The following is a 14,883-nucleotide window of genomic DNA, read 5'->3' as shown; positions in this document are numbered from 1 at the left end:
GCCACTAAGCAGTGAATGAACAAGTGGTTCACTGACTCCACATCCCCCATACATAAAGCGCAACAGTTGAGGATCAGCATTGCACACTTTTGCAAATTACCCATAGTCAGCACTTATTTCTTCCTGCTAGCCACGCAAAGGCCGCCGCCACCTTAGGAAGAGCCCCATAGGACCAAAAGTAGGAAGTAGACACGCCCTGCACTATCCAAAGCTAGGTTATAGCTCCTTGTATGACTTAACTCAGAAGCATCTGGATTTGGAATTGAAACACACCATGGAATCCCGCACATTAGGCAGCAGGCTACTACCATGGATATGCAACAAAAACCAAGCAAACTCTCCCACTTCCTCATCGAACAAATTCCTTCTGCACGGAGGAGACCAACCACCGACACCACTATTGAAACAATGATCAATAGTCGTATTCTGATCCGGGGCTAGGCTCACTAACCCTGGGAACTCCTGAAGAGGACAATCCCCAATCCATGTGTCAACCCATAATCAGATTCTCCGCCCACCTCCACTGGAAGCCTTGTAGACCAACGAGTCCTTAACCCACCAGCCACCTTCCTGCAGACCATATTCGCACGCAATTACCCCCCACACTAAACGCACTTCTTCCCACTTCAAGAGATGAAATTTATGTTTTACCTTGGCTCCTTGCCATAAGAAATCATGCCACAATTTTTCCAACCTTTCCATCACCACAACTAGACATTTGAAAAAGGACATATAGTAGATGGAAAGGTTGGATAGAGCCATCTTGATCAAAGCGAGCCTACCCCACAACGATAAGTGTTGGCACTTCCATCTAGATAATTTTCTCTCCACCCTCTCAATAACATTATCCCAAAGTGTTTAGCTGGCTTGCCAATACACAAGGGAAGCCCGAGATATGAAGATGGGAGAGAACCACCAATTCATGAGAACCAAAGATCGCTGCCAATCTTTCCACCTCCTCACGAGACATGCAAACACTGAGCATCTCACTCTTCATAATGTTGACTTTCAACCCAGAGATCACTTTGAAACACCTCATGATCTTCCTAAGGTTGTTTACCATCACCTCATCCACGTCATAAAAATGAAGAGTATCATTGGCAAACTGGAGATGAGATATATGAAACCTTGCATTCTCCAACCCAAACCCCCTAATCAACCCTGCTAATTAGCATCTTTCCAACATACTACTCAAAGCTTCTACCACGACAATGAACGGACAGGAGATATAGGATCGCCTTGCCTCAAACCTCGAGATGATTGGAAGAAGCTTTTTGGAGACCCATTGACTATGATAGAGAAGCAACCGGACCAAATACATGCCTGCACCCATTTCCTTCACTTTAGACCACACCTCAACCTCCTAAGCATGCAGTTCAAGAAGTACCAATTCACATGATCCATACGCCTTTTCAATGTCCAACTTACAAATTACAACTTTTTTTCTTGCCTTGTGTCTCAAATCCAAGCACTCGTGTACGATCAAAGCACTATCCAAAATTTGTCTCCCCAACGCGAATGCGGCGTAGGCTTCTGATATCATTTTGCTAAGAACCACCCGCAATCTCAAAGCCAAAATCTTCACAAGGATTTCTAGGAACCCCCTATTAGATTGATTATCCTAAAATCATACAAGCTATTAGCACCTTCAACCTTTGGAATAATGGCTATGAAAAATGCCCCCATATCCGGTGATATGTGACCTCTTTCCCATAATTCCCACAAAAATTTAACCACATCTCCTTTCACCACATCCCAAAACACCAAGAAGAAAACTATGGGAATTCCATCAAGACCCAAGACCTTATTCCTTTCCAACAAATCTACTGCTGCTTTGATCTCCTCCTCTATGAAGGGCTTTTCTATGCATGAGCCTTCTTGGAGTGAAAGCTACACAAGACGCCATCATCCGAGCTATGCTCTACGAGTGCACAACAATGAAGGTGAAGCCATGTGGAATCACGATTGTCGAATTCACAGACCGCATATCAGAGCTGAGGAACCGATTGGGTGAGTATCGAAGTGAAAGACGAATGCATCATCATCCCACCAGTCATGCACATAAGGGAATCAGGCAATGTGCTAGTGATAGATATTCGGCCACCTACCAGAGGTCCCCATGAGAAATTCTAAGGATCATGTATGGCAAGGGCACAACTCATATTCCTGGCGGTTTCTTCCCTGATGGCACCAACATCAGATCACCAAATCTTATTCGTGTAGTGCTTAGATCTTAGGTGATTATGAAGTAGAGCAACCAATTAATTAGTATTCCAGTGATTAATTGAATTTAAGTTAATAAACATAGGTTTTGTTGGAAAGCTTGAATAAAAGGAGAAATGAGGTTTGGATTTGTTCAAGAATGAGGTATAGTAACTTAATTTTATGGGCCATAAATGTTAAAAAATGGAGTATCTCTTTGAGAATTCAAAATTTTTAATTATTCATTTGATTTTGTTGAGATCTTCAAAAAATGAGAGCCACTAGGTTCAGGTTTTGTTGGGAAGCTTGAATAAAAGGAGAAATGAGGTTTGGATTTGTTCAAGAATGAGGTATAGTAACTTAATTTTATGGGCCATAAATGTTAAAAAATGGAGTATCTCTTTGAGAATTCAAAATTTTTAATTATTCATTTGATTTTGTTGAGATCTTCAAAAAATGAGAGCCACTAAGTTCCTTGCTGAAAAAGATATCCTTTTTAAAGGGTAGCCAAGTATTAGAATCTACTAGTTAATACCAAATAATGGTGATTGCGCCAAGTCTAAGCAAAACAAGTCAAAACTCAGTGCTCTGAAAATGTGATCCTTTAACACAAGACGAGCAACATTACCCACTCATTTATTCTTTTATTAATCAATCGTTTAATTGCAACAAAAATAAGATCCAAAGACTGCAAGCTTAAACAGTAGAGTGGGTTGGAGACCTGGATGCAGAGTTGCAGAATATCAATTGCATCTATTTTGCCAATGAATCTGAAAGAGAGTCTAATGCTTTGAGGGAGCATGAAGACGAGACATCCATCATATCCAATATCTCAAAGGCCTCAGCAATCCCCCACACAAAGTTGATCATCTTGCTGGCCTAGTAATTACATTGAAATTTGAAGGAGCTTACCTCCATCATATGTAAATGTGCTTGTTAATCACATTCTGGCATAGCATATCATACTTTCGTGTTAGTATGGATATACTAAGCATATACAAGTATCTAGCTATCCTATTATATGCCTTAGCCAAATGGTAGTTATCTTGTTAGTTATGACCAGTGTTCGAATTATCTTTGATATTATCGAAATATCTCCAGCTCAGTGATACCGATAACACCAGTAGTGATACCGATAACACCGGTAGTATAAAAATTTCAAGTATTAGCAATGTATCGCTAAGTATCGCCAACGTACCAATATCGCTAATGTAATCACCAATATTTTCAACTATGTAAATTCTAGGTGTCGCTTGTATTGCCAATGCATCAATATCGCCAATGTATCACCAATATTTTCAATTATGTAAATTCTAGGTAATGCTTGTGTCATAAGCGTATTGACGATATTTTAATAATATTGCCAACGTATTGATATCATCAGAATTTTGTTTATTCGAAAAAAAAAAAAATCAATTTTTTTTCATAGGCACATGGTTGTATGTAGTGTTCAATTTGTCATTGATAATATAATACCTCGATATTATCGATATGGCAACATGTCTGATATTGAGACCATAATCTTTCGTTTCCTTTACGATTGTTGATGATTTCTTGGTGAAATATCATGCATTGTTGATATTTTACAATATCGATGGATGTTTGGATGGAAGGTTGGATGGCTAAATAGGCTAGATGAGATGGTTGGACTGATTTCTTATAACAACACATGCTTCTAAGGGCCCATTAAATGGAAACTTGTTATGTATGCATTCTTTTTCATTTTATTTTTTTATTTCTAAATATGCAAATATGTACATTTTAACATCTCTTAAAGTTTCAATAAAATTCCACAGTTTTTCCCATGTTTCCCCGCATTTCCAATTATTAGTGATATTATTGGCGATATCGATATTGTTTCCGTATCCTTGGCTAACGAAACTTGTACCGATACTTCGAACATTGGTTATGACATGCTCAATATTGTGTACCACTATCAATATTGTATCATGTTAGTAATTGTATCATAAGCATACATACAAATGTCATTGTTAGGTATTCGGGTATATGCTTGTGAGGTAGAAAGGAAACAAAAACTATTCAATTAACAGCTACATCAAAGAAGGGAGAAGGAAAAAAGTTTACACAAAAGGAAAGATGGTGGTCCATCAAAAAATGAAAGGCCATTGATCAAAATTTACATTCCCACCTCAAGTCAAAAAAAGTTTAGTTCTTCTTAACTAGATATATAATGTCATGACTGAATCCAGGTTTTCATGTAAAGATCTTGACTGCAAACATATGGATGAATAGTTCTAGACACAAACATATGTTTGTCTCTGTTTTTTTATGATTGAGATTGCAATCATATAGCTGGCATGAACTTATTTGTTCAACAGAGCATCAATTAAAAAGTCTAAAAGCTACAAACATCAAACTCTCACATTGAAATCTTTGACTCATCTTCTTATATATATATATATATATATATATATATGAACTGGTAAGGATGGTGATGATCGCACGCAGCACGTGTGGCCCACTTCACATGGAGATTATGGTTTCTATTGTTTCATTCTATTCCCTTTTTTTTAAGTCCTTAAGGTGATGCTTTCTTTTCTTTGAGTGCGTTGTGAGTTTCTGTGCCATCGTGGCACTCGTTCAAGAAAATTTGTTGCCTTGCAAAAAAAAAAAACGGTGACGCATTCGCATGGAGCTTACGCATATAGGCATTGGTTTATGGAATAACTTAAACATGGGGGCATTTCTGTACTTTCACATAGAAAGACCTAATGATTATAAGAGGAGAGGCTAGGGGTGTCACCACCGTCTAAGCCTTTCTCTCCTCTTGCTTCTTCTCATATTTTCTCACCTTCTCCTTCTCAATCTAACTCAAGGAAAAGAGTTCTTATGAAGAAAACAATAGCTGCCTACAACCTAAAATCAAACAGAAACATCACGGTTTTGCTCAAGGCATGATCAGCCTCTCACAACTATGTCACAATAAAAATCACACAAAGTTAATATACCAAAAAAAAAAAAAAAACTATCAAAGGCGTACCAAAGTCAACAGCTCCCACATGAGCACATGCCCTAGCTACTCTTAAACAAAGTTGGCAATTGAAATTTGCAAATATGCGAAGGTTTGATAGCCTCTGCAGCCAAAACACAGTTTATCATGTCAAATATAGATGGTCCCAATTCTAAATGAAAACAACATCCATGTTGTGAAAATATTGCACAAAAATTAGAATAAGAATGTCAAGAATAGGGAGTGAACTTATTAAGCTGCCAAATATAACTAACAAATCTTTGAAGCTCCTGCAATATTTGAAATAGAAGCATAATGTCCTCCCGATTTCCACAGTTTTCAATTAGCGAGCACAACCAAGCATTTGGAGGCATGGTTTCAGTTTCCATGGATTTAAGCATCTTAATGTATAGCTCCTTCACTATCTCTGCAGTCAATATCAAGAAGGGATGTGATTAAAAGAATTCTGCGAATGTTAGCATATTTCATATTTACTAATTGGAATTCATGCAAGCAAATATTAAGAAACAAGGTTGTTGAATTTCCCACAAATGGTCAGTCAATTAATTATACATTCCATCCATGACACAAGGTGCTATTTTGACAAATAAAAGAAAAGGGACAAGAATCAAACCTTAGGGCCTGTTTGGATGGAATTTCACCATAATGTGCTGTATATATGTAATATTACTGATTAGCATTTCAACGTTGTTCGGATAGAAGCTGTCATCACTGTAATCCAGCCACCCAAGTACTGAAACGTCCCATTGTGTAATTCACTGCATGGCTGTCCCGAGATTGACATTGACAGGGAGCTCGTTCAAAAAGCTTCCCACTTTTGAAAATATAATCGTACGGGTTTCACATATAAACATTGTGGGGTCCACCATAATGCGTGTATCTTATCCACACCGTCCATCCATTCCGCCAGCTCATTTTAGGGCATGAGCCCAAAAATGAGGCAAATCTGAAGCTCAAGTGCACCACACCATAAAAAATGGTGGGAATTGAACCCCTAACATTGAAAACTTCTTCGAGGCCACAGAGGTATTGGATCAAGCTGATATTTGTGTATGTCCTTCACGCATGTCAATGTAATCTTATGAACAGGTTGGATGATAGATGCACATCCCTGTGGGCCCTAGGAAGGTTTAAATTTTGAATGGTGGATGTAATTAAGCCCTCATTTCCTGCGGTGTGTTTCACTTGAGCTTCCAATCCATCTTTTTTTTTGCTCCTGCGCTAAAATGAGATGGTAAAATAGATAGATGGTGTGGATCACACACATACATCACTGTGGGACCACGGACTTCAACGGTTTCCAATCCCTCTTGATTTCAAGCTTTTGGACATGGTTTTCAAGATGTAATTACATATTTACTTTCCCCTCAAACAAACACCCTTCAACATTAATTACTAGTTATTTACCCACATTTACATATGTAATTAAAAAAACAAACTGATGTAGGACCGATGTATGATGCTAAACCATAAGTAAAGATCAGTCAACAAATTAAGTTAATTAATTAAAAGTCATAAGCATGCTAAAACCATCATACATCTCATGATCCTAAGAAGAAATTATGAAGAGTTCAAGCCTAAATTAGCAAGCAACGTCCTGCATGAACAATAAATACGAGAAACAATGATCTTATGGATGTAGGGACATCCAAATAGCATAGGGATAAGTATATTTTAAAAGGAAAAACCTAATAGGGCTTGCTAGATTTAGTTATAGGTACGTCTAGCGCTAGGGAAATTTTGGGAAAAGATGAAATTGGGGCTAAATTGGGCTAATTGGTTAAGGGGATTGATGAATTTAGGTATTAGTAAGGGGGAATTAGGGATTTGGATCAATTAGGTAAATTAGAGATCTAGGGTTTAAGAATTTGAGGAAATTGGGAGATTCGAGAATCTAGGGTTAGGGTTTAGGGTGAGAGGTGATAGGGTTTTGATGGGGAATCAAAGGGATGTAAGGGGGAAGAGAAGATGAGTCGTACGGCCAGCCTTATGAGTTCACACATGCGGCTGTACGGTCACACGTGTGGGCTAGATGGGTTTGGGTTTTGGGGATCCAATGTTCGAGTTGTGGAGAAAGGTGTAAAAGGGAAGAAAAACGAAAGGTTCTAAGGGATTTTGGGGAAAGGGAAAAGAAGAAGAAAAGAAAATCGAAGAAATACCATGATTGTTGATGAATATATGCAAGTATGGGGATAGAAAAAAGCCTCGCACTTCCGTTGATGAAGAGAGGCCTCGCACTGATCTTCCTTCCAAATTGCATGAAGATTAAAGAGAAAGTAAGAAAATTTTCTCTTTTCAATGAGCAAAAAAACCACATAAGAGAGGTCAACCCCGCCCCCTCCTCTAACTAGTCTCAGAAACTTTTCCAAATTACAATAAAGTCCCTATCTAGTTTGATCAAAATAACCCTACTCTAAGCAAAACACATAATACCCTTCATAAATAGTTCAAAAAACATAAATCAAGCTGAAAAATAAACCCTAAGACACTCCTAAGCCTATGTATCATCCATAGGGCCGCACAAGTGGCCATGCTCATGATCCAACAGTGATGGTCCCAATCGCGATTCGATGGTCAAAATGAGATGACAATGAAAATCAACAGTCCGATGCTCCTCTAGAAGATGTCATGAAGATCTAGGCCCACTAGTGGGCCCCATATATGGGTCGTCCATCCACAAGGACACCAGTGCTCTGCTCCTCCTCGCGTACACTCGAACAGGCAGGCGGATATCCTCATCAACTCCCATCGGCTGAGAAGAGTTCGCCTCTAGCAAACTAAAACTCCTGTAATGCTCATGGATGTTTGGGTCCAAAGTCTACAACTCTATCTTTGTTATCCACGTGCTATCTAAAATCGGTCTATGCTTCCACTTGACAATGAAATACGCCAATCCAAACAGGCCCCTAACATTGTCAGCCCATGACCCACTTGAATAGTTTATACATACATCATATTCTAATATCATAATACATTTGATAATGGACTGTTTGATTTTCCAATTTCCTATTAAATGCAAGGTAAATGAACCATCATTATCATTTCTAGTTGTTTGTTTAATGAGGAATTGTGGCTCATAGATTGAGAGTCAAATACAGTTGTGAAAGGAGGAGGAAAAGTAAAATGTATTCATTACATTTTCACATTACAGAACCACCATTTTTACAGTAATTTCTTCAAGGTGGAACAAACAATGTAACAAAATCATCATTACAGTCAAATGCATATGATGTGACCACAGAATTACAAGAGTAAATAATCATGATCCATTTACAAACATTTACCTTTGTAATTGGAAAACCAAACAGGCCCCAAGGGGTCGTTTGGATGGTGGTAAATGGTTTAAGTTGAATCATTTACAAGCTATAAGCAATGTTGTCAAAAGCGATCGCATAATCGCATAATGCCATCCATATGGCATATGCGATAGTTGCATATGCCATATGGATGGTATGAGATCTCATAATGGCATATGCGACCGCATACTTTCCATTATTTTTTTCAGTTTTTTTTTTTTTTTTCAAAAAAAAAAAAAAGTGCAATCACTTATGCGTGCGATTGTGCGATGGCATAAGCGATCAGGCATAAGATATCGTACAGGATTGCTTATGCCATTTGACAGCATTGGCTGTAAGGCTTTAAGTTGTAAATGATTTACTAGTAAATCATTTACAATGTTTGGATAGCCTGTAAATGGTTTATATCCTGTAATTGTGTATTCACTTGAGATAGTTTAGAGAACTAATTCTTTAAAAAAACATTCAAATGCCATATGAGAGTGGATTTTAAGTGGATCATTCTTTGGGTTAAGCCCATCTAAGTAAAGCTTAGGGTTGATCCTCATATAAAACCAAGCGGTAGGTGAGCCATAAAGTAGGCCCACGAATTCAAATGCTCTTTTATAAGGCTGGTAGCGAGATCTGTTGTCGTTGGTGGAGGGAGGGAGGGAGGGAGGGAGGGAGAGAGGGGGGCGAGAGAGAGAGAGAGAGAGAGAGAGAGAGAGAGAGAGAGAGAGAGAGAGCCATTGTAGTTCTCGGATACAATGGAGAGAGGGAGGTGCGTATCTCCCAGCCTTCAAAAAAAGAGTCATAGGAGGCTTCTTGCAGGTAAATCATTTGCTGGCAAATGAAATCCCAGCTTTTTGCTAGCGAATGAAAAGGAGAAAAAGGTGGTAAATCATTCACAACTAATAAATGATTTACAAGCATTTTAGGGAATCCAAACGCAAGTTGTAAATGATTAACTAGTAAATCATTTACAACTTGCCTCATTTACCACCATCCAAACGACCCCTAAGTAAAAGGGGAAATGATATAACATTTATGATTATTTTTTTTTCCTAGCATTTGCGGTGAGGAAGTAACCCCATCCACGTCCAACTTGAAAGTAGCACAATTGCAATTTGGAGTTGAAACCTTCAAAATCAACACTAGGGAACGAAATTACAATTTGGAGATTTCCACCTTATCAGATTGATAATTACAATGTGGGTCCATTTGTGCATCCAAAAACAGTAAAATGCAGTAATCTCGTTAGATACGTTAGATAGCTCATTACAAATTATTATACACAGAATATAATGCTTCTGTTCACAATTGACAATCTTCATGTATTAGCTTTTAATTCCTATGATATACCAAAAGTTATAAATTTATTTCTTCCAAGAAATGATAAGGACATTTGAAAAAAAAAAAAAACGAAAAGAAAACAGTAAGATACAAGCTATGCATACAAACCCAAATTGTAACGGAGTTACAAATACTCCAAAATGTGAGTCTTTCATCAAATAGGAAAAGAGCTAACTTAGATGAAATCCCAAATCATCTCCTTTAAGATTTTGAGACGAAGAAGAACTAGAATCACTCTCTCTGAGATCTAAAATGGTGGATGGATGGAAACGATGGAAAAACACTCTCTCTATGTCTCAAATGGCGGATGAATGGAGACGAAGAAAAAAAAAAAGAAGCACTCTCTAAGATCTCAAATGATGGACAAGTAGGGATGAAGAATAAAAGCACTGTCTAATATCTCCAATAGTGGACAAATGGAGACAGAAAAAAATAAAAAATGGAAGCCCATTCTTGCAAAATCCTCCTTTGAATCTCCCAAAAAATCATCATCATCAAAACCTGATGTAGAGCGGGTCGCGGACAATTACATGGCCAAGATGGATCAGAAAAGGCCCGGTCGACGACAGAAGTGATCCAGACCATCGAACCTTAAATCGGGCGTATCTTGCAATCCGGAATGAGTTATCTGACGTAAAATATATGATTTTGGGGTAGAACGAGCTACTGAAGCCAACCAACCCAGCTACGCCGTGCTGCGCAGCCCAGAATTGCAAAAAACCCCTGGATTGACGGTCGTTTCCTTGTTTTAATTTCGTTTTTACTATAAATAGTAAGTTTTAGTTTGATTATAACTCTTCATCCGTCGGGCTTTAGGAGTTGCGCCCAACGTGAAAAGAGCTTAGAAAAATTAGGAGAACGGTTTGGTGAAGCCAAATAGGACACTTACTATTTTTGGCCGAAAACCTTGCGCACTAGTAGACATCACGACCGTCTATAAATAGTAAGTTTACTATTTATAGTAAGTCGCGGATTCTAATAGTTTGAGTTGTAGTTTGATTCTAATTTCTTTCCCATTGCTTGGTAGCCCTATTTAAAGGGTTGTAAACTCATTTTTATTCATCAATTAATCAATTTCGAATTTATTAGAATTTATTTCTATTTTCTGCTTTCTTTCCTCGTGGATTTGAGAAGTCTCTGTGAGGAGTCCAGAGAAGCTCCGTGGATTCGGAGTAGTTATCCTCATCACGTTCATCCCTGCGTCAAAACCTTATCCCAACTACTTGGGGTCGGCAATCTCCCTCACAAAACAAATCTCTGAGAAACTCACCCTTCAAGTACTTTCCCTTCAAGTCTCAATTCCTCTAGGATCTCAAAATGATGAACACTCTCTGTTAGATCTCAAATGATGAAGAGGAAGGAAAAAAGAATGCCCTTTGTCCCCCCTCCCTCCCCCGCAAATCTAATCTCTGATGATAGTGGTGGTGATCGTGATGGTAGTGGTGGTGGTGGTGGTAGTGGTGAATAGTTTCAGATGTTTTTTTTTTCCAATTTTACTAAATTTCCCCTTTTATCAGTGTTCTGAAATTTTCACCGGTTTTCTAATTAATAATGTTTTTTTACGAGAATATCGTATTTTTTCAAGTCTTTTCGAGTTGACTCGGTTCGCTTGGGTATTGAGTCAAGTAGGTATGTTGCATACATGGATTTAAGACTCGGCCTGATTCATCTTGTCTCGACTTGAGTCGCAACTCATTGAGTCGAGGACGACTCGCAGTATTGAACTGGATCTGGTACAATGGAATCCAAGTTGACTCGGACAAGTCATATCATATTCGTCTGAACTTAAGATCATGATTACAGGAAACTTGCACTTCATATAATGTTTGAAGTAAATATGTTATAATACAAAGTATATAATCCACTATAATTCTGTTCAATTTCAGATTAAAAAAAAAAACAAAAACAGGATGTTAGCATATATTACTTATCATAGGAGTTGGTGTAAACCAAAGACAGTAAGCAAGGAACTTGAAAAGGTAAGAGCGTAAAGCCGTAAACAAGAAAAACTAACAGATAATGAATTATAAAGAACCTGTCGGAATTCCACTCTCTTTGGAAGTTAAACAAGCACTTGTTGTCATAGAGCACGTAGGACGTCGATCCAGGTGTTGAATACTGGTAGTAGAAGGTATGCAGATGACATGAGTGGTCCCTGGAAGATAGACAAAAGAAAACCCAAAAAGGCTGCTCAACAACAAGTCGAAGAAGGTCCAAAGGAATCAACCACACTCCTTCAACAGATGATTAATACATAGAAATCTTGAAGTATTGAGAAAAATGGATGGTTAGAGATAGAAGATTAATGCCAATTGATGAGAGTACCATCCTAACGTTTCATGGGAGGGGATGCTCCGGGTTGGCCCCCATCTGATCAACGGCTGCTCAGACTTGCATGTGTGTTAGGTTGTCACATGTACGCACACAGTTCCTTAAGAACTTTTGTGAATCATCGATTTAAATACCATGGAATACTAAAATTAAGTTGTTTTAAATTATAAAAAAGATGAGGGAAAAGATCCAATCCCTACAGAAGCACGAAATTTTCCCGTCTCTACTTCCTTAACCATGTACATGGCAGATGCATACAGTGATCTGAACCATTCTTTCCCCGGAGACAGCTATGAATGGACCACAGCCCAAAATGCACAAGGATCAGGCAATCCTAACCATCTAAAAAGTAGTCACTTTGTCCTCCATTCTTTTAGGATTGCCCGATCACGATATTTTTGGCCTCCGAGCTGCCAACACCCCCCCCCCCCCCCCGCCAAATACACACACACGAGTACGGTAGGGGATGCAATGTCGTGCTCCCGGAGGCGTTGGATCTCATCCAACTCATAAAATACCTGATCTACATATTACTAGGGAGAGAAAGAGAGAGAGAGAAAACCTGACGTACGAGGGTTTTGAAAAGAGAATCTTCTCGACAACTGCCATTGCCGAAAGGCATCAAAATTGTCGGGCCCGTCGAGAAATCGATGAGAATGGAGAGATATCAGTACGGAAAAATCAGTAGCAAATCTGCGGGATTTCGAAGAGATTTGGATCATGTTCTGATAATGCTTGAGCGATTGAGGAGTTCTTGAGCTTTCTTCCTCTGTTTTTCTCTGCGTTCGAGTGCTCGAGGTGACGAGGAATGAGAAATGCTCGCGGCACGTGCACGTGTTGCGCTCGGATCCTCAAGTGGGGCATGAGGTCAGCATACCAAGGCCTGGGAGCGGATTAGGTGAGACCCCGGACCCACCGAGGTAGGTGGGACCCCTGACTGGTGGGGCTCACAGTAATGTATGTGCCATAAATCCACACTGTCCAACCATTTTCAAAGCTCATTTTAGGGCATGACCCAAAAAATGATGCATCTCCAAATCTTAGGTAGACCACAGCATAGGAAATAGTTGTCATTGAATTCCCACCATTAAAAACTTCATGGAGTCCACACGATTGTTTATCTGTCATCCAACCCGTTGATAAGGCCACAACGGCCTATATGAAGAGACCACAAAAATATCATCTTGATCCAGAGCATATGTGAGCCATAGGAAGTTTTTAATGGTCAATTACTATTGTTTCATGTGCTCTGTTACATGTGAGATTTATGCTATGGTGAGAAATTTGCGACTACAGACCCTACCTGTTATTCAGCGGTTTTTATGAATCAATGCAAACTTTCTTCGCAAACTTAGACCTGCTGGTACGGGCACCAAAATTGAGGACGAAAATACCCCTGCATTTTAAGTAAGCCAATCTAATAGGATTTGGCTGTCCTCTATAGCTACGGATTATAACCGTAGCTATAAGTGCAGTTCCCGCTCCGGCAGACAACCCCTTAAATGACTTGTCCCACTATCGGGGTTGGTTGTCAGATTGCTACACTACATAGAGCTACGGTTATTATCCGTAGCTATAGGTATACGGTCATTACTCAATTTTAGTTATCAATGCTATCTATTATAAGTCATAATATCGATAACTTATGCTCGATACTATCGAACCATTGTCGATAATATCAAAAATTCATCCATTTTTCGAGTTTTGTTGCTGGACAATTTGGCATTCATCTTCAATATTATTGAATTATGGTCGATATTATCGACAATCTATGGCTACGGTTATAATCCGTAGACATAGGTCTACGGTCATTTTCTCATCTCTTTTCCTTGCAAGTACTATTACTTTATTAACTTTCTTCTTCACACCTGATGCAAAAATAAATAAATAAAACAAAACAAAACAAAACGAAAAAAAAAAAGAAAAAAAAAAAGAAGAAAAAGAAGAAGAAAGAAACAAAGCATCAGGACACCATAGAGAATGAAACACCTTTAAGGACTTGCTAGGAACACACTTGAGTTTGAGACGTACAGTTCAGACAGTGGAAGTTTATATCACACCGATCCTTGGATCAAAGTGACTCTTTGGATATATTAGCATCCAGAGGCTAGGTCCACTATTTGGACCATCTAGTATTTCCTTTTGGACATATTCATATTTCTCATTGCTCCCATCTAACCATTCTTGAAACTCAAATGTGTCATTGAGTTTTATTTTAAAGAATCACCTAATACCTATTGTAGTGCATTTCTAACAAATCAAAGAGGCAACAATACAACAGTTCAGATATACACTTTTGTTTTCTTTTTGAAACCATAGGAAATTTGAGTCCATTCCTTCAATGCAGACATTACTTTATCAACTTTCTTCTTCACACCTGATGCAAAAATAAATAAATAACACTGAGATCCATGGCTCAACTAGTAGACTAAGTGGAGATACCTCGTTTCAACACTTGAGGTCTTGGTATCAATCCCTAGTGGGGGTGGCTAACATTGAGTGTGTGTACTGATATGGTGTGTACTAATAAGCTAACCCAAAAAAAAAAAGAAAAAGGAAGAACACCATAGAGATTGTAACCTTTAATATGAAAAGTTCCAAATTTATGCCATAGAGATTTTCAATCTGGAGTTTGAAGCTCTAGTTGCCTATGCAAATGGAAGAATGCCAAAAAAAAATACCTTTACAACAACTTTTTTGCCATCATGCATGTGAGCAATATGAACCTTT

General features: G+C 38.5%; 1 protein-coding gene and 1 long non-coding RNA gene across 3 annotated transcripts in view; both read right to left on the bottom strand.

Moving 5' to 3' along the window:
- The window catches only part of LOC131224839 (uncharacterized), a 47,113-nt gene extending 34,118 nt beyond the window's left edge, over nt 1-12,995 (bottom strand). Inside the window, exons 1-4 of one of the 2 annotated variants that reach the window (XM_058220253.1) lie at nt 12,716-12,995; nt 11,858-11,977; nt 5,449-5,600; nt 5,204-5,297 (exon numbers count right to left, since the gene is read on the bottom strand). In XM_058220253.1, coding sequence (XP_058076236.1) covers nt 5,204-5,297; nt 5,449-5,600; nt 11,858-11,977; nt 12,716-12,875 — 526 coding nt within the window. In that variant the 5' untranslated portion in view covers nt 12,876-12,995. The remainder of the gene's footprint in view (nt 1-5,203; nt 5,298-5,448; nt 5,601-11,857; nt 11,978-12,715) is intronic. The other variant, XM_058220254.1, reaches the window with a different exon arrangement.
- Nucleotides 8,721-11,846, bottom strand: LOC131224840 (uncharacterized). The gene is made up of 2 exons (XR_009161193.1): nt 11,032-11,846; nt 8,721-10,323 (listed from the first exon to the last, which is right to left on the bottom strand). It is a non-coding gene; the product is annotated as an uncharacterized LOC131224840 (long non-coding RNA).
- Nucleotides 12,996-14,883: the final 1,888 nt, after the last annotated feature.

This window comes from Magnolia sinica, chromosome 14 (assembly GCF_029962835.1).
Source record: "Magnolia sinica isolate HGM2019 chromosome 14, MsV1, whole genome shotgun sequence".
Lineage (NCBI taxonomy): Eukaryota > Viridiplantae > Streptophyta > Magnoliopsida > Magnoliales > Magnoliaceae > Magnolia > Magnolia sinica.
This window is presented reverse-complemented; position numbering and strand designations above follow the sequence as displayed.